Source organism: Parasteatoda tepidariorum, chromosome 7, assembly GCF_043381705.1.
Source record: "Parasteatoda tepidariorum isolate YZ-2023 chromosome 7, CAS_Ptep_4.0, whole genome shotgun sequence".
NCBI lineage: Eukaryota > Metazoa > Arthropoda > Arachnida > Araneae > Theridiidae > Parasteatoda > Parasteatoda tepidariorum.
Window position 1 is genome coordinate 73,014,592 of NC_092210.1, and position 20,721 is coordinate 73,035,312.

At 31.8% G+C, this 20,721-nt stretch overlaps 1 protein-coding gene across 1 annotated transcript in view; it reads left to right on the top strand.

Annotated features, from left to right (window-relative positions):
* Positions 1-20,721, top strand: part of LOC107441937 (fatty acid synthase) — a 67,561-nt gene that overhangs the window by 24,687 nt on the left and 22,153 nt on the right. The window contains exons 10-19 of the mRNA XM_043048093.2: positions 306-535; positions 2,340-2,644; positions 4,936-5,291; positions 6,305-6,547; positions 8,779-8,961; positions 9,727-10,909; positions 11,738-11,892; positions 15,452-15,652; positions 18,130-18,459; positions 20,030-20,149. Coding sequence (XP_042904027.1) covers positions 306-535; positions 2,340-2,644; positions 4,936-5,291; positions 6,305-6,547; positions 8,779-8,961; positions 9,727-10,909; positions 11,738-11,892; positions 15,452-15,652; positions 18,130-18,459; positions 20,030-20,149 — 3,306 coding nt within the window. The remainder of the gene's footprint in view (positions 1-305; positions 536-2,339; positions 2,645-4,935; positions 5,292-6,304; positions 6,548-8,778; positions 8,962-9,726; positions 10,910-11,737; positions 11,893-15,451; positions 15,653-18,129; positions 18,460-20,029; positions 20,150-20,721) is intronic.

Genomic DNA, 20,721 nt, shown 5'->3' on the forward strand with positions numbered 1-20,721 from the left:
TCTATTCATAGAAAAATTTTATTTAAATTGTTGTGAAAAATATCAATATATATTGATAGAATTTCAGAATTCAAGAAAAGGAAGGAAGACCTAAACTGATTTTCTTTAGGATTGGTATGGGGAAAAAATGGCAATTTTTTTTAAATCTTTCATAATATTCTTTAAGGTGACAGAAAAATGGTTGTTACAGTGAAAGAAAGTGTTTGCACTGAGTAAGCGGAGTGTTATAGACAGTTTTCTCCGTGTGTGCAGTTTATTGTGTTCATTAATTTTAACCATTTCAAAGTGATCTGTTTTTACTTCAGGTTTAAGTTGGGAAGAGACAATGAAGCGGTGCCCAAAAGATGTCTTTGCTGCATGTCATAATGCCAATGACTCTACAACGATATCCGGAGCAGAGGATGCCGTGAAGAATTTTGCAAAAAAGTTGAAAGAAGAAAGAATTTTCGTTAGAGTTTTTGACTCGTATGGCTGTGCTTTACATTGCCCACTTATTAAACCAGCTTTGAAACTTCTGAGAGAGAAACTTCTTCAAGTAAGTGGAAAAATCATCTTAAAAAATGCTTCAGAAAAATTCTTTAAACGAAAATATTCATCTGCATTACTAAACTGGATATCACGAGTCTGTTTAGATTAAAAATACAGCTTAAAAAATGAAAGAAGTTGGAAATTTTGGAAGCGTATTGAACCATTGCAGCATTTAAGTTTGTGACAACTTCAGTACAGTTTAAATTTAAACCCCTGTATCGCATGAAATAATATTTCCTGAGACTCATGATTCTGGGTTTAACTTGGAGGTAAACATGCTTCAATTTATAATTATTTTATGAGTTGGTCCAAAGTTCAGTATGAGTCAATGTTGAACTTTCATCGAATGAGATTGACAATTTTGTCAGAATTCCCTAGAAAACGCATGGCACCCTGTCAAGAGCAGCACTTTGTTGCTTTCGTTTTTAGACCATTCCGTTCAAATTCAATTTCATTTTATCTTTTTTCTGAACTTTTAAGACAGAATATTTAGTAATATAAAAAATATTCCTTATATTGGGTGTATAACATTAAAACATCTTGTGGAGTAAGGTTCCGATTTTTAATTCTATGGATCTATTCAAAATTCATTTAAGATATATCAGTTTAAAACCTAAATACTAAAGTAAAAAAGAAAGAAGGAAAAGAAAAAAAAAACATTTTCTTATCCCAGATTTTCCAAAATGTAGGATCATAAATCAGTTTCAATAAATATCAGTTTCAATCAATAAATCAGTTCAGTTAAACTATTTAATATTTTCTTAAACATTTAACTGTTAATGGATCGATATTCTACGATAACAACCCAAAAGTAATGTCATCCTTTTTTTAAAACAAAACACACTGAAAATTGTTTATATTCTATAAATTTTACGTAATTTTAAAGGTTAAAGGTTTGCCTATAGTTCCTGAACTTGCCTTTACTTCACGCAAACCTGAACAATTTATAGTAAAAAAAGTTTTTGATTGGAGCCCTCAGGACAATAGAAGAGGACCGAGACTTAAAAATACTTGTCACATGATGATTGTAAGTAAATTGAATTTAAAAAAATTTGAAAGAGATGGGGAGAGGCAAAATATCTGGCCACAAATGGAGTGAGATAGAAGCCCCTTGCTTCAAATCAAAGTAAAGAGCAATATATATATTTGCATGATTGCCAAACTGACTGGACATTTTTGTATGTACTGGGGCAATTTTTGAATGCCTCTGTGCAACTAGCTCCTTTTTACGTACTTACTAAAGCGTTGAATATATTTTTCTCTCGTCGTTGAAGTAGAATCCTTGAGAGGCAGAGTAAGCTAGTATCTGTTTTACAACTGCTAGAACAAGAAATACTGTTGCTCCAACAGCAGTAAAACATATATTACTAGCAGTGCACTAGTGAAACGATAAAGCGCAGACAGGTGTTTCAACAATGGAAAATAATATTGTTGAACAAGGGCGTTAGAATTCTATCAAACAGTCATCATGTAGACATTCTATAGGAGTTGGTAACCAGTAACTACCACCTATTCCCCATTAAAAATATTTCGTCGAGAAAAAATTCATGAGATAAAAGGTGAATTTGGAACATGATGGCGATAACCAAATTGGTGGTTATTTAAAATGATAGACGTTCCTTTTTAATGTTCAACTTTCAACCTTTGAAACCTTCGTTCAGCCTTTTTCTGAAACAAATAGGTCGACCTTTCATTTCCGTATCCAACAAAGACTATTGAAACTGTCTCCGCCGTTTACTTAATTATTTATTACGTATGTGAATGAGGTGAATGTGATAAACCTCTATAAAAAAAAATTTCAATCAAATTAGGTCTTCACGAATCCTAAAGAGAGGTCATCCAAATGGATTAGTAGTTCCTACCCAGAGAATGAATGGGGAACAGAAGAATGCAAGTATGCTGGAGCAGACTATTTCACTCATAACATGATAGCACCGGTTCTATTCAGAGATGCTATGCGTAAAATACCATCAGATGCGATCACAATTGAAATAGGACCTCATCATCTGTTGCAACCTATCATGAGACGAGATCTCGGATCAGGAAGCAGTTACATCGGTCTGATGAGACGCAATGATCCAGATAATGCGAAATTCTTCTTTGAAGCAATCGGAAAGTAAGTTCACATGGTATTTTCCATCTTTTGACCAACGTTACATTCAATATTCCAAATAGTTCAATATTTCAATAGTAATTCAAAACTTTGACGTTTTTTTGCTTCGCTAGTGTTATTGATGTCAGCAGTTTAGTTTTAGTTGCGTTGTTAGATTTAGCGTGAAGTTTAAAATCTTCACTTGATTACTTTGTATTTTCTTATTACTTTGTAATTAGAACTTATACTCAAACGGGGTAGTTAAAATTAAGCTGACTGTACTTAGATACTCTTAGCGTTGATTCTGCACTTTTGGAAAAATCGGTTAAGCGATGAACCATAATATTGTTGCTTTGAAATTTTACCATGCTTCAATTTAAGTAGAACCATTGTACTGTGACCATTGTATCAAGAATAAAAACAATTTAAGTAAAACCATTGTACTGTGACCATTGTATCAAGTATAAAAAGGGTTTAAATTACCACCGTATTAAGGTTGCATAAAATTGGACCATTAAAGTTCAAATCATGCTCCGAAATTTCTATTAGTGTACGTACTGGATTTGAATGAAGCTTCATCTTGAGAATCATGTGGTCGAAAACAGAAAAATGAACAGATGAGGCTGAATTGTTAAATAAATATACATTTATACGTCGGTACCGTTCTGGTAGTATGTCTTAAGGTTATTGTTGCTCCACATAGCATGCACATAGAGCACACAGATGTGTAAACTATAAAAAATTTCTAGTATTTTTCAATTTTTGAACTATACTCCGTTGCAGGTTAAGAAAGACTATTACAGTATAGGATTAAAGCAATCCTCCGTGACTGTATGTAGTTCGGATTTATTTTGTTATCAGATCATACAAATAGATTTTAAAACAATTTGAAAGCTCTTAAAAGTTAAACACGTTGGAAAGAAAGCTAATTCGTGCTATATTTTACGATACATATCTTAGAATTATTAAAAGAAGGTAATAGTTTCGTAGTCTTACTGAAATCCTCGACATAGTGACATATTTCGATAGATAAGGAGAATGATTTTCAAAAAAGAAACAATTATATGACGTTTCAAAAACTTTGGGTTTGATTGGTTCATTGAAATGGCTCGTCTTATGCTATCATGCCTTCAACAAATCAAATGCGAGATAAGGAATTTCAAACTTTTGTTTTTATGTAGAAGAAAATCGTCAGCAAGGAGCAATCTTTATTATTCTTTTATCAGTTTCTTTAAATGCAAATATAAAGATGTATAGTTGTTACGATATTTTTATCATTTTTATTAATTCTTATTCCTTGTTAATTGATTATTCAATAAGTTTCATTTTCCTCATTTCACATAATTTAAGAAAGCAAGCAAAAAGCAGGTTTTGCAACATCATTTTAAGAGTTGGCGACGTTGATATGCGTTCGCGCTGAGAGCTTGGCATCCATTTGGCGTACATTTATCTACAAACAAACTCTCTCCATAGAGATAATGGTTCTTTCCTAACTTGCTACAGAGTCTTGACAGCGTGGTCTACACATAATAAATAGATTTCAAACTTTTATTTAACTGCATTCATTATAATTGGAGCTACTAGAACTTGAATTTCATTTTATTATCATTGTTTAAGAAATTTTACTGAATAAGCATTTGAATTACACTTCACTTACCATCACTATTGCACGCCACACCGGCCCTCAACAAGGCATTATGGTCTGGGGTGCCATTTCCTTTGACAGTTGGACCCCTTTGGTCGTCATTAGAGGTACACTTACTGCACAGATGTACGTCGACGACATCCTAAGACCTGTTTTGCTACCGTTCCTTTTGCAGCGCCCTTGGCTGGTTTTTCAGCAAGGCAATGCCAGACCACATACGGCACGTGTTGCTATGAACTGTCTGCAAGCTTGTCAAACTCTTCCTTGGCCTGCCAGATCACCAGATCTCTCTCCCATCGAGCATGTCTGGGATATGATGGGAAGGCGATTGCATCTGGCACGGAATGTTGATGACCTCGTTCGACAATTGGATCGAATTTGTCAGGAAATACCGCAAGAGACCATCCGGGAGCTTTATCGGTCTATGCCACGCCGTGTGGCAGCTTGTATCCAGGCTAGATGTGGGTCAGCACCTTATTGAACTTGTTACTGTAACTCTGCAATAAATTATTCAATTGTTCTGAAATTTTAATCATTTACTATTCGGTACATTGTCTTCCTACTCACCAATTTCCGTTCAATCGGACAACTAATTCTTGGTGCGTCGATTTTTTTGTTATAGAGTGTATTTGATATTTTTTTTAATTCCACCCTCCCCCTATTTGCTTAGAATGTATCAAGAAGGAATGGATCCAAAGGTTGAGAACTTATATCCTCCAGTTCAATTCCCAGTTCCTCGAGGAGTTCCATTAATATCAGATTTGATTCGATGGAACTACTCTATGTCGTTTGATGTTCCCAAATGGTCTCGATCAGCAGGAACATCCAATCACATATTCGCTCTAGACAAAGAAGACAGCTACCTGATGGACCATTTCATTGATGGAAGAGCACTCTTTCCGGCTGCTGGATATATATACCTTGCTTGGGACATGTTAGCCTCAAAGCTCCAAAAGAATTTTAATGAAATGCCAGTAATTATAGAAAACTTCAAAATACACCGAGCAACAGTTATTACTCAGAAAAGTAAGTATCCTGAAATTTTAACTAAATCATCTATTTACGAGTTTTCCCTTCTACATTTCTTCCTTTCTGTCTGTTAGTCCTTGTAAATTTTCATAAATGTTTCCTACATATATGTCTGCGACGGAATACTTATATGCATTTTTGATAATTGCTTAATTAATCAAATTGTTATTTCATATTTTACAGCGAATTAGATAAAAAAAAAACTAACTGAATCAATTGCTGTTTTTACTTAAGGTATTAGCCATAAATTATTTAATAATTCTAATTATGTCTTATAATTTTCTAAGTAGCCTTCTTATAGCTTTTTTTATATACAAAATAAAGTCAATACAATTTAAAAACAATGACTTTGGATAAAGTTGGGTATTTTTCAAAGTTCTTTTTTTAGCGAATTTGATCTGTCCCTACCTCCTCCGATGATTTTTTCAAAAAATGCTCAATTTTCAGCGTACTACTATAATGTTTCAGTTCATATAATACATACATAAATCAAAATTAATTCAGAACTAAATATATCAAGAATGCATGATAAATGTATTATAACCCGCTCAAGTTTAATATGATTTTTATAACATTCAGAATAGCTTTTACAATTTGACACATTTATTCATTTCTAAATTGATATCTTAATGAATAGTCTAAATTTTCACTTAATAATTTTTCTTATCTGCTCAAAGCAAAAAATATGCATGCAAATCGTCTACTTCTCAAAACAATGTTTTGTATAATATTCACAATAAATAATGTTGAAGATTTCAAGTATTTAGTCTTACAGTTCAATTTTTGAATAAATTTTATGATATTCATTGGGGTAATCAAATATATGCGATTGCAAATGTTAAATGCTAGTCTCAGTTTTGAATAAATTTTATGATATTTATTGTGCTAATTTAACATAAACGGTAGTAAATTTTAAATTTTTTTAAATCTTAAAATAATCTTTTAATCTTATTGGGTTAATTTTATAATATGCATTGGTTCAATCAAAAATAACGATTTAAATTTCACAGGTATGGTAAAATTCTCTTTCACCGTCTTCAGTGATAGTGGTAACTTTGAAATAATTGAAAGCAATCAATTAGTGGCCAGTGGTAGAGTTTATGAGTGGGAAAAAGCTACTTTCTTGGAGCCAGAGCCAACTTATGAGAGCAGTACTGATGCCGTGGATGCATCAGATATATACAATGAGCTGAAAATGGTTGGCTACGAGTACAAACAAGCTTTTCAAGCACTCTCCGAGATTAACTTGGATGGTAAATATCTAAACTCTACTTTTTGGAGTATTTTACATAATTTATAAAACATCTCCACTAAAATTTATCGTCATATTTTTTCTCTTCTGAATTATCTTTTTTTTCCCTCTTTCTATTAAAAGTCAGCAGGTTTTTCGAGAACACTTCTTAAATTCGTTTTGAAGACTTAACTTCCCTTTTAAAATGCGTCGACTAGCCTGATCTTATTGCCATTATCGTGCATTGGTCTCGACAAATAATTGTTTGGCAATACTTTACTTCTCTGAAGTAAATGCGAGCTAATATGTGAAACATTCTAAACAAAATAAATTCTGACGTAAGTTTGACGAGGCCTACTTTCTAAACCTATGTTTTTCAGAAATTTACGGAATTCATTCTTAAAATTTTTTTTAATTAAAAAGTAAAAGGTTTAAAAAGTGTGAGAAATACAGTTAGATCTTTTTCAGATTGTCTTAAAAATGTTTGGAATTGATTTTTTTTTTTGAGGGGGAGGGAGATGCTTCAAAATTAACTTATAATGTATATGTCACGGCGAAAGACCGAAATCGGTGGTTGCTGACTTTCACCGGTGAATGTCGACAAACACCAACTACGTCGGTGAAATATCGAATATTTCATTACATTCTTGTACATTCGGACCCTCACCGGTGAATGTCGACAATCACAGATATGCTTTGGTGAATGCCCGAAATATTTATTACACTCGATTTGATATGAATTTATTCGTGGATATAATTACATTCATTCGATATTTTAATCCTACGCTGATGTTTTTTTAAGGTTAAGTGCCACTGTCCGGTATACATTTGCCCGGTATACCCTACACTGATGTTTTTTTAAGGTTAAGTGCCACTGCCCGGTATACATTTCCCGGTATACCCTACCCTGATGTTTTTTTAAGGTCAAGTGCCATTGCCCGGTATATATATTTGCCCGATACACCAAACACTGATGTTTCTTCTAATCTATCCTCAGTAAGTATTAAAATATAGAATAGATATAAATATATCAAATAAATACAATAGTATTAACGAATAAATTAATATAAAGTTAGATATAACAAGTATTTCGGACATTCACCAAAGCGACTATGTGATTGTTGACATTCACCGGTGAGAGTCAGAAATAAGGGTATTTAGCAAATATTTCTTACTTACACCAAGCGACTACGTGAACGTTGACATTCACCGGTGAATGACGACATTCTCCAGATTTCGGTGTTTCACCGTAACATATATATATCGTGTATTATATATATCCATTTCGTGTTATCTGGCAAGCACGAGATGATGGCTCGTTCTCACTAACTTCAACCTCACTGCCAGCTAATCTCTCGATTGCCAGTTAGTATTCTAGAGTGATTTTTGTATCACTCACGGGAGTTAAAACAACCAGATAGATGTTAAGTTGGTTTGCTGTTTATCTCAACAAAATTCGCCGTTAAATCTGAATTTGCATTATGATTTTAATTCGATATTTAACATAGATATGAGATTCAGCATCTGTTTCCTAAATGGCTCAATTTGAAAAAGCAATAACACTTTTTAACGTATTCACCTTATATTCTTTCACCGAAATGTATTTGTACTAGATGACCTGGTCCAAACAAAGTGGGCTTTAAATGCTTGCACTCAATAAACACAAAATGGATAAACTGAATCCATATAGCCGTTTTAATGCTATAGAGGCAAACAAACAAAATAATTACCTTTGAAGCTCGGAATGTAGTTGGATAATAGCAGGACGGTAGGAAAAGTCATAAATTGAGGGTAAAAGTAACAGACATAATATTTCAATCACAAACCAAAATTTGAACTTATCTAGAAAGAAATTATCGGGATTGTATTGAAATAGATAAAAAAACGAAACTAATATCCATTAAAAAATGGATAGAAAAAAAAACAAAATTAAATCGTTTATTTTAAATCTCTTCAATTCGAAATGTTAAAGTTTCTATCGTTCATTGAGTAAAACTTAATAAAAGAGCCTAGTACACTTTTTCAAAAATATTCTTCAATCGTTAAAAATTATTTATTTAAAAATAAATTAAACTAAAACCTCGTCTTAATGAGCTTACTTTTCTGAGTGAAGCACATTTTTCTGAATTTTGGATCTGAAAAAGTTGACTTCATAAACTGAGTAAAAAGTCAAAAATGAATGAGATTTAAATAAGAAAAAGTATAAATGTAATTAAATATGTTACTTTACAGAGTTCATTCAATTTTTTTCAGGTACACAGGGTCTTCTCAAATGGGAAGATCGTTGGATACCATTTTTGGATGCCTTGCTGCTTTTCTTTGGCTTAATAAATAACAAGGGAGATTTCCAATTACCCACAGGGGCTTTGTCCTTCAAAATTGACCCCAGACTTTTGTATGAAAAGGTTGATGAAAACAGTGAAAACTTCGAAATCAGTAAGAATTGCATAATTTTCTTTGAATCATTTCTCTCCCATTAATATTGTACTGTAAAATAATTTCTATCTTTTTACACTTTCAACCTAAAGGAAAACATGCGAAAGATATGGAGTAGAAAGAAAATTAGGCGTATAATTTTTTTTACCCATATTATCATTTTGATTTATAAATAATATTACATTGAAATGGTAAATTATAACTAGGTTTAGTATCAACTATAAATTTAGTTTAGCGAAATTTCTAGTCAAGGTAAGGACATTTTTATTTCCTTGCCGTTAAAAGAATATAGATTTTGATCCTTAACAATTTATTGGTACCTTCAACCAGCATTACACATTCAGCGAACAGTTTGAGTCTATATATTTCCTTCATTCATATTTAAAGCGAGTTACATTTCTGTTCTTTAATAAAATGTTATCCGTTTAATAGTTTGATTTCATTAACAGTGTTTATAATACATTTTTTTCTGTAAGGTTGAATTTCTATGCAATTTATTTTTATTAAATGTCTTACTGAATATTTTTATGCTGGTATTGTCTTTCTTTTTGCTGAAAGAAAAAGTTAATCTTATTTTGTTCCAAAGTTATGAATTTACTGAAAGTATAAAAATTCATTAACACTAACACTGTATTTCTTGGGATCATAGTTGTTCATCACAGTTATCAAAATAATGAAAATCATCAATATGGTGAATGCTTTTCATGATTAACTGTTGCATTTAATTAAAACATATAAATAAAAATATTCATTATTCCATTTCAGAAATACCAGTGAATTATAATCAAGATACTAAAATATGCCGTTCAGCAGGCATTGAAATCATAAATTTGCAAACTGATCCAGCACCACATCGTCCAAAGGACGATCAACCAACTCTCGAAGAATACAAATTTATTCCGTACATCAGTGATTTCACCCCAGGTAAAGATTTGGAATCAAAACTGTTGAAATACATGTGGGCCTGCAACAGTTTAATCGATGACATTGGAATAAAACAAAAGACTGATGTTCGATCCTACAAATTTAACATCGGATCTAACCATGATTTCCGTTACGATAATTGTAGATTGTCTGCACCAGAACAAAATGGTTTGTTGAGGTGTCTCGAAGACATTGCCGGTAGCTCTTTTGACTTGAAAAACAAGAAAAAAGAACTTCTAATTCAATTCCGCAAAGAAGCTAGTCGAGATTTTTTGAATACCATAATGGCAACGGAATATCCCTTGAGAATAATGATGGAAATTTTAACTGAAAATACATTTGGAAAGTTAAATGCCTTGGAGGTAAATAGCTCAGGGTTCGCAGTGGTGCTACCAAAAATTATCGATCTCATGCAGAAATATTCTCACATGAAGTTTAGAAGCAGTATCCTAATCCATTCAGCAAGCGTTGAAGTGGATGTAAATGAACTGAGCGCTAGCAACATACACTCCCAACCTTTGGATGTCCTATCTAATTATGCCAAAGAAAAAGACCAAGACGTCGTAATAGGCTCATTTCTGGGTGGTTCTCTGAAAGAGTTGCAAAGTTGTGTTCAATCGCTGGCCTCAATCGTGAAGCCTGAAGGATTTGTTCTATTTTATGTGAAAGAAAAGCACTTGCCCGCTGAAAATCTGTTGTTGAAATTATACGGAGAAGATATTCCAATTCATACACGCTTGACAACTGAAAAAGTTTTTCAAGACAACAACCTGTTGGTGGTAAGCAAAATATTCGACACTTTCAGTACTGCTGTGTACTTACTTCGAGCACCGGGACTTCACCCTTCCTATAAAGTAATAAAAGTGACTGAGGATAACAAATACAGATGGGTAGATGATGTAAAGAAGTTATTGGCTGCTAGTGAAACGGAATTACTGTGGCTAGTAGCTGAAGATACTCCTGTTAATGGCATTGTCGGAATGGTAAATTGCTTAAAACAGGAACCTGGAGGAGAAAGAGTAAAGTGCGTAAAAACTTTCTTTTTAATCTGTACTATATTTAGTCTATTCAAAATTATTTAATACATGCTTAAAGTTAAAACTCTTTTTTATAGCCTCGACAGCTTAAAAATTATGTAAACTCATTTAAAGAGGAATCAATTTTTTTAAAGTGCAACACTATTTTAAGACTTCAACTGTTTAAGGGTAAAGTAATCACAGTAACACGGTAAAACTTTCAAACAATGAAAAAAACAATTACTGTCTTTTTTAATAGTTTATCGTTTAAAGAAAACTGTGCTAAATATTGAATTGATTATAGTAAAAATGTAAAAGATACACAATACGCGGCAGAGTGCAGGGCGTATGCGGAATTCATATCCACCAGCCATCCCTAGGATTCGAACCCGGCTCACCTCATTGAAAGGCAAACTTTCCATCCTCTGAGTCTCTACGGCTCAGGACTTCATATTAGAGTAGATTCTTTGTCACTAAAACAACAACGAATAAAGAGTAAATCAGTCACATAGCTTTCGACTTTAAACTAAAGAATTCCACTTGCATGTTGTCTGTAGTGATGACTGTGTCTGTATTGATAGCTTTAGTATGGGGCTGTTGAGAGTTTAATTAAAGGCTCCCCTTTCTGAAATGCGCTTTTTCTTGTTTCCATAGCAGCAGATAGTCCCAGATCCGGTATCGATAAGAGTTCTTTAGCTAGACAGACAGTATTTAAAACATAAAGTTTTTCACGCGTACAACTCTTCAGCCTTACTAATATCAATCAATGAAATGTTTAAGTGCTGTTTTAAGTGCTGTTTATTTTTTTTTTCATTTACTTTTATCATCATTATTAGATGTATATTCATCTCTCCGAAGAGTGGAGAAAAAAAACCTCCTGCCTTCAGTTTTGATCATGCACTATATAAAGGTCTTTTGGCTGGAAATTTAACTATGAATATCTGGCGTGATGGATCTTGGGGTTCATTTAAACATGTCCTTTTGGGAAATCGTGAGTAATCTTTTGTTCTTTCTTCTGTAGCATATTTGAAAAATTCACGTCTCTTTTACAACCAAACTATTATATATTTGAAAAAAAAAATCGCACACTGTTGCGTATTAATAATCCGAATTCGTTTAAAAATCAAACTCTACAATTTCAAGTTAATACCAAATCGACCGTTCATGCACACTTTGAAGCGTGTAGTAAAATCTTAACTTAAATAAATGAGAATACTTACACCAAGATTAGATGCTGCAAATTACTTCAGAAAGCAAAGGTTATTGTTTACATTTCGAGCAGGAAAAGACGGGAGTTTGCTTTCGTCTCGCACGATGCTAAACATTCTGCAGAAACAGAAATGAGTTAATATTAAAGACATGTATGCTTTTAGTTGTATAATGACAACAATGGCAAAATTCTGTTGTTGCTGTTTGTAATCCCAGATGATGTAGCTTAGCTACAGCATCTCCCTAAAACCAAAAACCTCCAAAAAGTCTAAGAACCAATACGGATCCCTTAAAATCTCGGGAACAGTCAAATCCAAGCATTTGAGAATAAGGTTATAAGGTTGAGAGAGGCCGGTTGCACCAATGAAACTCCAGAAAGCGTCTCTCCATGTTGAAAGGTAAGAGATATGAAACGTGCCACTAAACAAAAACGTGAGAGAACCGTCTGCCTTTTTTCTCGAAATATTGAGCTGATGACACCATCGAGATCTTTTTCCAAAGTACCAGCGATGATTAAGTGAAACTCTCCAAAGAGCATTTAATTCCATCCCTTTGATTGAGGAGATTTCTGTGAAGCCATGCAGAATGTCAGCAGAAGCAGTTTTGATCAAACTATCCGCAATTTCATTATCTATAAAACAAGTGCCTATCATAAAGCAGAACAACAAGCCGAACTAGAATATTCAGGCTTGTCATGTCCCCTACCAGTCATCCATTGAGAGAAGTACGGTGTGGAAGCACAGCTGTCTGATAAAATCTACATGTCCTTTAAGGCAAGTTCCGTGGACATGTTAATATAGTGAAATCTCTTATTGATTACTGCAAATTCAGGTGTCAGAATTTTTGATCCTAAGAGAAATTGTACCATAAGGAGTTTCAATATGCACCCCACTTCCAGAAACACCACCGTCTCCCCTGCTACCATCAGTGTACCCTTTTAGTGACGAATGCGAAAGTCTTGCATTATTTAATGAGTCTAGTAAATTCAGGTAAATCAGTCCCTTTACACACCTTAATCAGGAGTTCAGTTTAGAAATTTATTCGCTTTAGGTCAGATTTAAAACAAGAAAAAGGCTTCAAGGAATGGGATTCCACATCATCAGAAAAAAAAGTTCCATCTCTCTTGCCAAGGAAAGAGGACTATATTTCTTTAAACGCTTATTGTTATGCCAAGAGTGAAGAAAGACAGAAATTCGATGCTGCTCATCGTATATATCTTGTTGTAATATTTAGTAAGAAAGTAGTTTCTTTTCAAAGAAAGAGGCGGCAAATCACCCTCATACAGTACAATATTGTTAGGACAGCTGTTTCGGATGCCAGTAATAATTCTTGCTGCACTTAGCTGCACTCGTTCAAGTTTTTTTAAGTTGGCTTCAGATGCACAAAAAGGAATTTGGAAGCCATAATCCAAAACTAGTCTGATCAGTGAGAATAGGTTGTTCTCTGGGAATCGGCTTCTGCAACCCAGTCTCGACCAGAACTATATTTAAGAATGTTAAGTATTTTTCTACGTTTAGCTCCTTGAGCCTCTATGGTAAAGTTCTAGTATACTCTAAACGCTTAGCGCTATTTCAAAAATTCCACCAACGCCGAATTGACGCGTTGACGCCAAAGTGCCCATACTTTATATCGTAACTTCATGCAAAATTTTTTACAGTATGTAACTAAAGAGAAATAAGTCTTTGCAGGCAAAACTTTGTAATTCTCAATTTCTCAATTACTACGCTTCTTTTGTAGAAATCTACAGGTAGATTTCTACAAAATCCACACACCAAATGCTAAAACAATCTCTTAACAAAAACACATCCAAGCACTTTTGTAGTTTTATAAACATTTATCAGAATAATTTTTTTTATAATTTATCCGATTTTTTTTCTAAGCATTTATCACAATTTTTACATTATATTTATAATAATCATAGATAGCTAATAATAAAATCGTTATAATAAACCGCAATATATTTTAAAAATTAATTAAATAGTCGAGAAACATTTTAGAGTTAAACTGTTAAATATATTTTTTCTCTCATATTTTTGATTTAAAGAACATTTAGGTTCAAGGTTAAAAAAAATAATTGCTCAACAGCGGTGATCATTCTCCAGTTAGCTACTACTTTTAAATGATTTATAATCTAATAGATTTGAAATGAAATCTTTTGTATTTATTTTTTTCAAGACCTAAAAAGCTGAAATTAAGACTGCAATTTGCTCACCGAAAAATATTTAAAACTAAGAATAATTTTATCAAATAGCAATTTAATTGCGTTAGAATAATTTTATGTATGGAATTGTGCTTTTTTTTTAAATCGTGTTACAAACAGTGTAAAACTGTGACATACAGAACATCAATTAAAAAATGCATCGCAATTATCATGAAAATACTTTAAATGTATATCATATAGTGTTCATCTTTCTTAAATTTAAGCAGCGTAAAAAATGTAAACAGATTTTTATCAATGGGATATAATACCACATTATAATTAAACAAATTTATTTTTCAAGTAATAAACTGTATTTTTCATTTCTACTCTAAAAAATTCCGAATCAAATTACAGTATAAGGTATCGGAACTTGGAGGGCAACCTTCGTAAAATATCATTTTTCGCTAAAATTCATTTTTACCGTAAAATATTATACCATAATTTTTATTTTAATATTTGTTTAATTAGAATGATTGTTACTGTGAATTGTTGCTGTAAAAATTGAAATTTAAAAATTGCTGTGAAATTTACGTATCTGAATTTTAAAAATTTCGGTAAATATAGATATCAAGGTAAAAAGTACCGGCACCCTGAGTACCGGTACTTTTCACAGTAATTTTATCTGTAATTTTTACACTGTATACGTAAGCAGAATTAGTGAAACACAGTTATAACAAATGAAAAGTATCAACTTTTCATTATTTGATCTTTTTTTTTTCCAAATGTATCATATTGCGTTCATCTTTTTTAAATATAACAGCGTAAAAAAAAGAAAAAGCAATTTTGAAAATTACTTAAAATATTGCATTTTTATTATATGAAGAAATGTTTGCACATGCCTAATTGTGTCAGTAACGTAAACAGAATTAGACCATCAAAAACAGTTATAACAAAAGAAATGTATATGAATATTTTTTAAATTCTATTTTATACGTGCATAAGAAAGGAAAACACAGTTTTTTTAAATACATAAAATATCACATTTAAATTATATTCAGACATGGAAATGCTTTTAAATGTATCAAATTGTGTCTATACGTAAGCAACACTAGACAGCGAAATATTGCAAAAAATGTACCACAGTGTTTAGTTGCATAAAAACGTATTTAAATGTTATGTTCATAAGTGTTATTACTTACAGAGAAGCAACGTAAAACAGTGGATCATAGTTATGTGAATTGTATGAAGTATAGAGATTTATCCTCGTTCGAATGGATTGAATCTCACGTGAAATACGCTGAGATGAAAGATAGTAAACTTGTGCACATTTACTATTCAGCTTTGAATTTCAAAGACGTTATGTTGGCTACGGGAAGACTCTCCATCGGAACTTCCAAATCAAGTAAATCACTATTCGATTGTCACTTTTTTAAACTATTTTAAGTTTTTAAAATAAACCGATATTTCACTTGATTGTTAACATAAATATTCAAGTATTCATACATTTTATTTAGAACTTAGAACAAATCGTTCGAAATGCATGATGTAGGTTTGACTAATTTAAACTGGCTCGTAAAAACATTGCTGTTCTAAATATAGGAATTTTTAAAAGATAAAAATGCTTTGTCCAATTGCATTGTCTAGATCAAAGCTTTTAAAAAAAATAGTAATATTCACAATAATAAGTTGAGTATATATANATAGATACAAGATTACGCTCAGCACTGTAAAATTATAATTTAAAAGAAATCAAATTTTCAAAAATAAACAGCAATCGCTGCTTCTAAATTAGAGGTGCAACATACAAAAATTTGGTATTTAGCCTATACTGCTGAACGCAGAATATTAATTTCAGGCGAATAATGGAAGAAGCGTCTGCCGAAGACAAAACTTAATTCGTTTTCATCCATATTTCTTGTATTCCCCCCTGGGAAGGGTTTAGTCGATTAGCAAAACAATAATGAAGATAAACAAATTTGTGAAGGGTCCGTTTAAAAGAAAAATTTCCTTCTAAACAGACCCCTGATAAGATAAACGCATCGTGCTGTGTTCATTAAAATTAATTGAAAACTCTAACATGAAATGCTTACCTAGCACTTGTGTTTTCAATAAATTCCAATGTCTTAGCCAGTGCAAGATAGGGAACTTTTTCATTACGTTTCCAACAAGCATCTTCAATGGGATGATATTTACTTTTTGAAGGGTCATAATGAACTCCAGAGGAACTATTCAAGAAATGTACAAAACATTATTAAATAAGAAAATTAAAAAATGTTACTTCGAAATAACTTAATAAGAGGGTTCCTACAGAGCAGGGTTCATGATTTTTTTGATTTAAATAGGATTTTTTTTTTAAAATTCAAATACACTTTGATTTATTATTAAAAAAACTTTAGAAATGTTTAATCAAAATTAAATTAATATTAAAACTATATTACAACAACATTTACAGAAGCTCTAACTACCTAAAACAATTTTTCATTATAATACATAGCCTTGAATGCATAGCAAACATTTTGAAACAAATGTATGATTGAAATTTAAAGAGTGGTTGAAATAGAGAATTCGTTTAAATTTAACCTCAAGCATTAGAAATATACTTTTTCCACCAATAAAATATACTGCAGATTTTAACTCTATGCTTTTTCAATCAAAAGGTAGAAATTTAATTAGCATTTGTATTTTTGTTGTGATAAAAATTCATGTTTATTAATTGCTTTCTACAGCTATGCAAGTCAGCATTAAATGTTAAGACAGTATTAAATGTTATTACTGTCATAAATGTTATTACAAATTCATAACGAGATTACTTTAATCTCTACTTTCAATCTCAAGAATCAAAAGATTTTTAAAAATGTAATTTCAAACGTGTTGGAATTTAACATACACTAAGAAGGAAAGTAATTTTGTAAACTAAAATTAATTAATGCAGCAATTTATTTAAAATAAATCTTAAAACTAAGAAAAGAAATATATAAAAGTATCAATAATTTAAAACACGGTTTTTTAACTTTTATAATCAATACATATCAAAAATATTAGTTGATTTAAATCAAGTTCATTTAAATCAACAAATCCTGGTACATTATAATGCCATTTCAATGTTTCCAATTCATCACGCGTGGTCCATAATAATGATATTTCTACACATTAATTGGTTACTTGGCTTATTTATCACAGTCTATTGACCGCTCATAAGCCATTAAAAGACGTTTTTTTTTTTTGTTTTTTTTTTTTGAAGATTACAGTGATTTTACAGGTGTCCCGAAATTCACGCAAGAAATAATTTTGATAGAAAATGCAGATTTTCAAATAAAAGTTGTGATTTTGAATTTATTCATATAATTTCGGATGCAGAAGTATGAAAATAGTACTTCTCAATGACTTCTACTGTTTTGCTGGTACATACACATGCATTCTGCTATCGAATTTTTCTAACACCGTTAAGTGTCTCGATTTCGTTGATACAGAGCTTAATTTCCTTCGGCGTTAACCTTTAGCAGAAATAAAAAAAATCGCTGTCGGAGAAAAAGGACAAAAGTTCCAACTGCTGATAACCACATGACCAGGATGGCTAGTTTTGATCACCAAAACGAGAAATTACACACCTGATTCAACCTCGCACAAAATATTGTTTAAGAACAAAAACGCGTTGTTGTTTTTCGTAACGCTGCCTTTCTAAATAAACTTAAATTTCAGTTGTTCTTTTTCCACATTTTCTTGCATAACTAACGCAAATATAAATTGTATATTGGGACGGTATTAGTTGAAAGTATTTTTCCATTATATATGGTATTTTAAAAAGGAATTCTCTGTTTACCAAATTATTGATACGTCATTTTTTCTTTCCAACGGAATTAAAAACTGTTGAGTTTTCAGTTAACGGAAACGGTGATGATTCCGTTCTTGGCTTGGAGTTTTCTGGGAAAGATGAATCTGGTCGCAGAGTGGCCGGTGTCATAGCTAACAGAGGTATGGCTACATCAACATCCGTGCATCCATCATGCTTAATTGAGGTTCCACACAATTGGAGCTTGGAAGAAGCTTCCACTGTTCCCGTCGTTTATGCTACAGGCTATTATGCACTCATCATAAGAGCTCAACTAAAACGAGGTGAAAAAGTTCTCATTCATTCTGGCACAGGTGGAGTTGGAATAGCAGCCATTAACATCGCCCTTGGATTAGGTTGTGAGGTGTTCACTACTGTTGGTATGTTTCATTTATTCCCTTTAATAATTTAATTTAGATACTTCCAAGTACTTTTAGGTAATAAAACCTGAATTTAGTTTTAAAACAACTAGAGGTTTTTAAAAGAAATATTGAATCTAGTTTTTCAAGATTATGTTTTCGTGGATTTAACAGTCGGCAGTCAATACTAGATTAAATAAAACCTCTACTCTGATAATGATTTAGTTTCCAATAGTCTACGTCAGTGTTTCCCAAAGTGTGGTACGCGTACCCCCAGGGGTACGGGAACAGTTTAGCGGGGGTACGCGTTCTTATGCGAAATATCTTGCAACAAACGAAAATTTTGAAATATTTTATTTAAAAACATGATAGCCATGAAAATGTATGATTATGTATTTTTCTATTGCCTATTTTTTGCAGAGTTAACAGTTAATAATTAGTGGTGTCAACAGCCAGTAGGGACCTTTGTGCAATATTTTTATAGTAAAAAATACATTCATTCTTTTATTAGTGGAACACAGCTTTATGGAAAATTTAGAAAGGGTACACAAAAGTCATAAGTTTGGGAAACTCTGGTCTAAGTCAGTGGTTCCCAAATAATTTTCCGTGTAACTCTAGGGTTCCGTGAAATTGAACGGTTTCCGTGAGCTAATACTTCTTATAACAATTGATAAGTTTTGAAACATCTAATTATATTAAGATCCAACCCATAATTCATAATTTATTAAATCTTTCGATTGCCTTTATGAAATTATTTCAAGTGAAATACTAATGAAATGGAAATGACATTAAGAAAAATTTGTAAATGCTAATAACAATATATTCAACAAATTCTGAAAAGAACAAGCATTTATAAAATATTGCATTAGCATTTTTTCTATCGCGCTTTTCAAATCAAACTAATATAGCAAAACACTTTAAAAAAGGAATGTTCCCTAATAACCATTTTCAACGTGTATAGCAGTTCTTTTAAGTTTCGATTTCGAAGTGAACCATAATTTGGCTTATTTTATTTATTTTCAGCTTATACACCAAAAACATTTCATAACTAGATCTAGTAAAAGGGCTGCAAATTTAACTGCCGGATATAAAAACTAATTTATGATTAAAATTTATAAAACGATGAAAAATCTTCAATCCGCTAAGTAAATATTTTAATAATAGTCTTATATAACAATATAATATAACGTTTACAATTAGCTTAATAAATTTTTTATATAAAATCGGGATTCCACCGAAAGAATTTTAATTATTTAGAAAAAAATTGGGAGCCTCTGGTCTCAGTACTATGAATTAATAAAAAAATTAATATGCATTACTTATGAAGAGATTTTGAAAAACCTGAATTTCGCATTTCAAAATTTTTAATCAGACAAAATGCCCAGTGTTTGAATTTCACATATGCTGTTCTTAATCTGATTTTTAAGAATACAATTCAGGATACTTAATAAAAATGTATATTTTTTATTTACTTTCATTTATAATTTTTTTATCTACTTCTTTTTTATTTCACTTTATTTGTAAATAAAATTTTTATATCATTTTGCTTATTTATTTATTATTTCGTTTTATTTACTTATTTGTTTTACAGGAAATGATGATAAAAGAAAATATTTAAGAAAAATTTTCCCACAAGTGAAAGAAGAAAACATTGGTTGTTCAAGGAATATTACCTTCGAAAATATGGTGATGAAAAGAACTAAGGGAAAAGGCAAGTATTATATAATTTGTATGGTCTATTTTTACTTTTCTCTAGTTGAAATTTGGTAATGGAAGCAATACTAAAGAGATGTTTGATGTAAAGAATTCACCTTTAGAAAAAGAGTGGTTCCTCCAACGTAGTTAACAAAAATCAGATTATTGCTCATAACAGTTATTTGTTTATTAAAAAAGGCTGTGAAATAAATACAGTGTGCAACAATTAGGAACCAACCTGAATAACTTTTGATCAAATTATCGAATTTTCACGTTCTAGAACTCAATCAAACTGGTTCGAGAGGGTGACCTCAAATATGCTGATTAATTACTACAGACGATATGTTAAGTTATGAAATCAGACACAAAAACGTACTTTTTCTGATTAAACATACTTTTCTTTCAACGGATTTCTGACCCCTAAAATATCAGGGGTAGCCGCAACCCGGAAAATATGGTCCCGATAGCTTGGTCAAAAGAGTGGTCCAAAGTTTGAACGAACCCCTTGTGTATTTCGCCTTATCTCGAGAACTCTTAAGGCCAGTTGAAAAATTTTGGCACACACTTATAATTTGTTTGCGCAAAGAT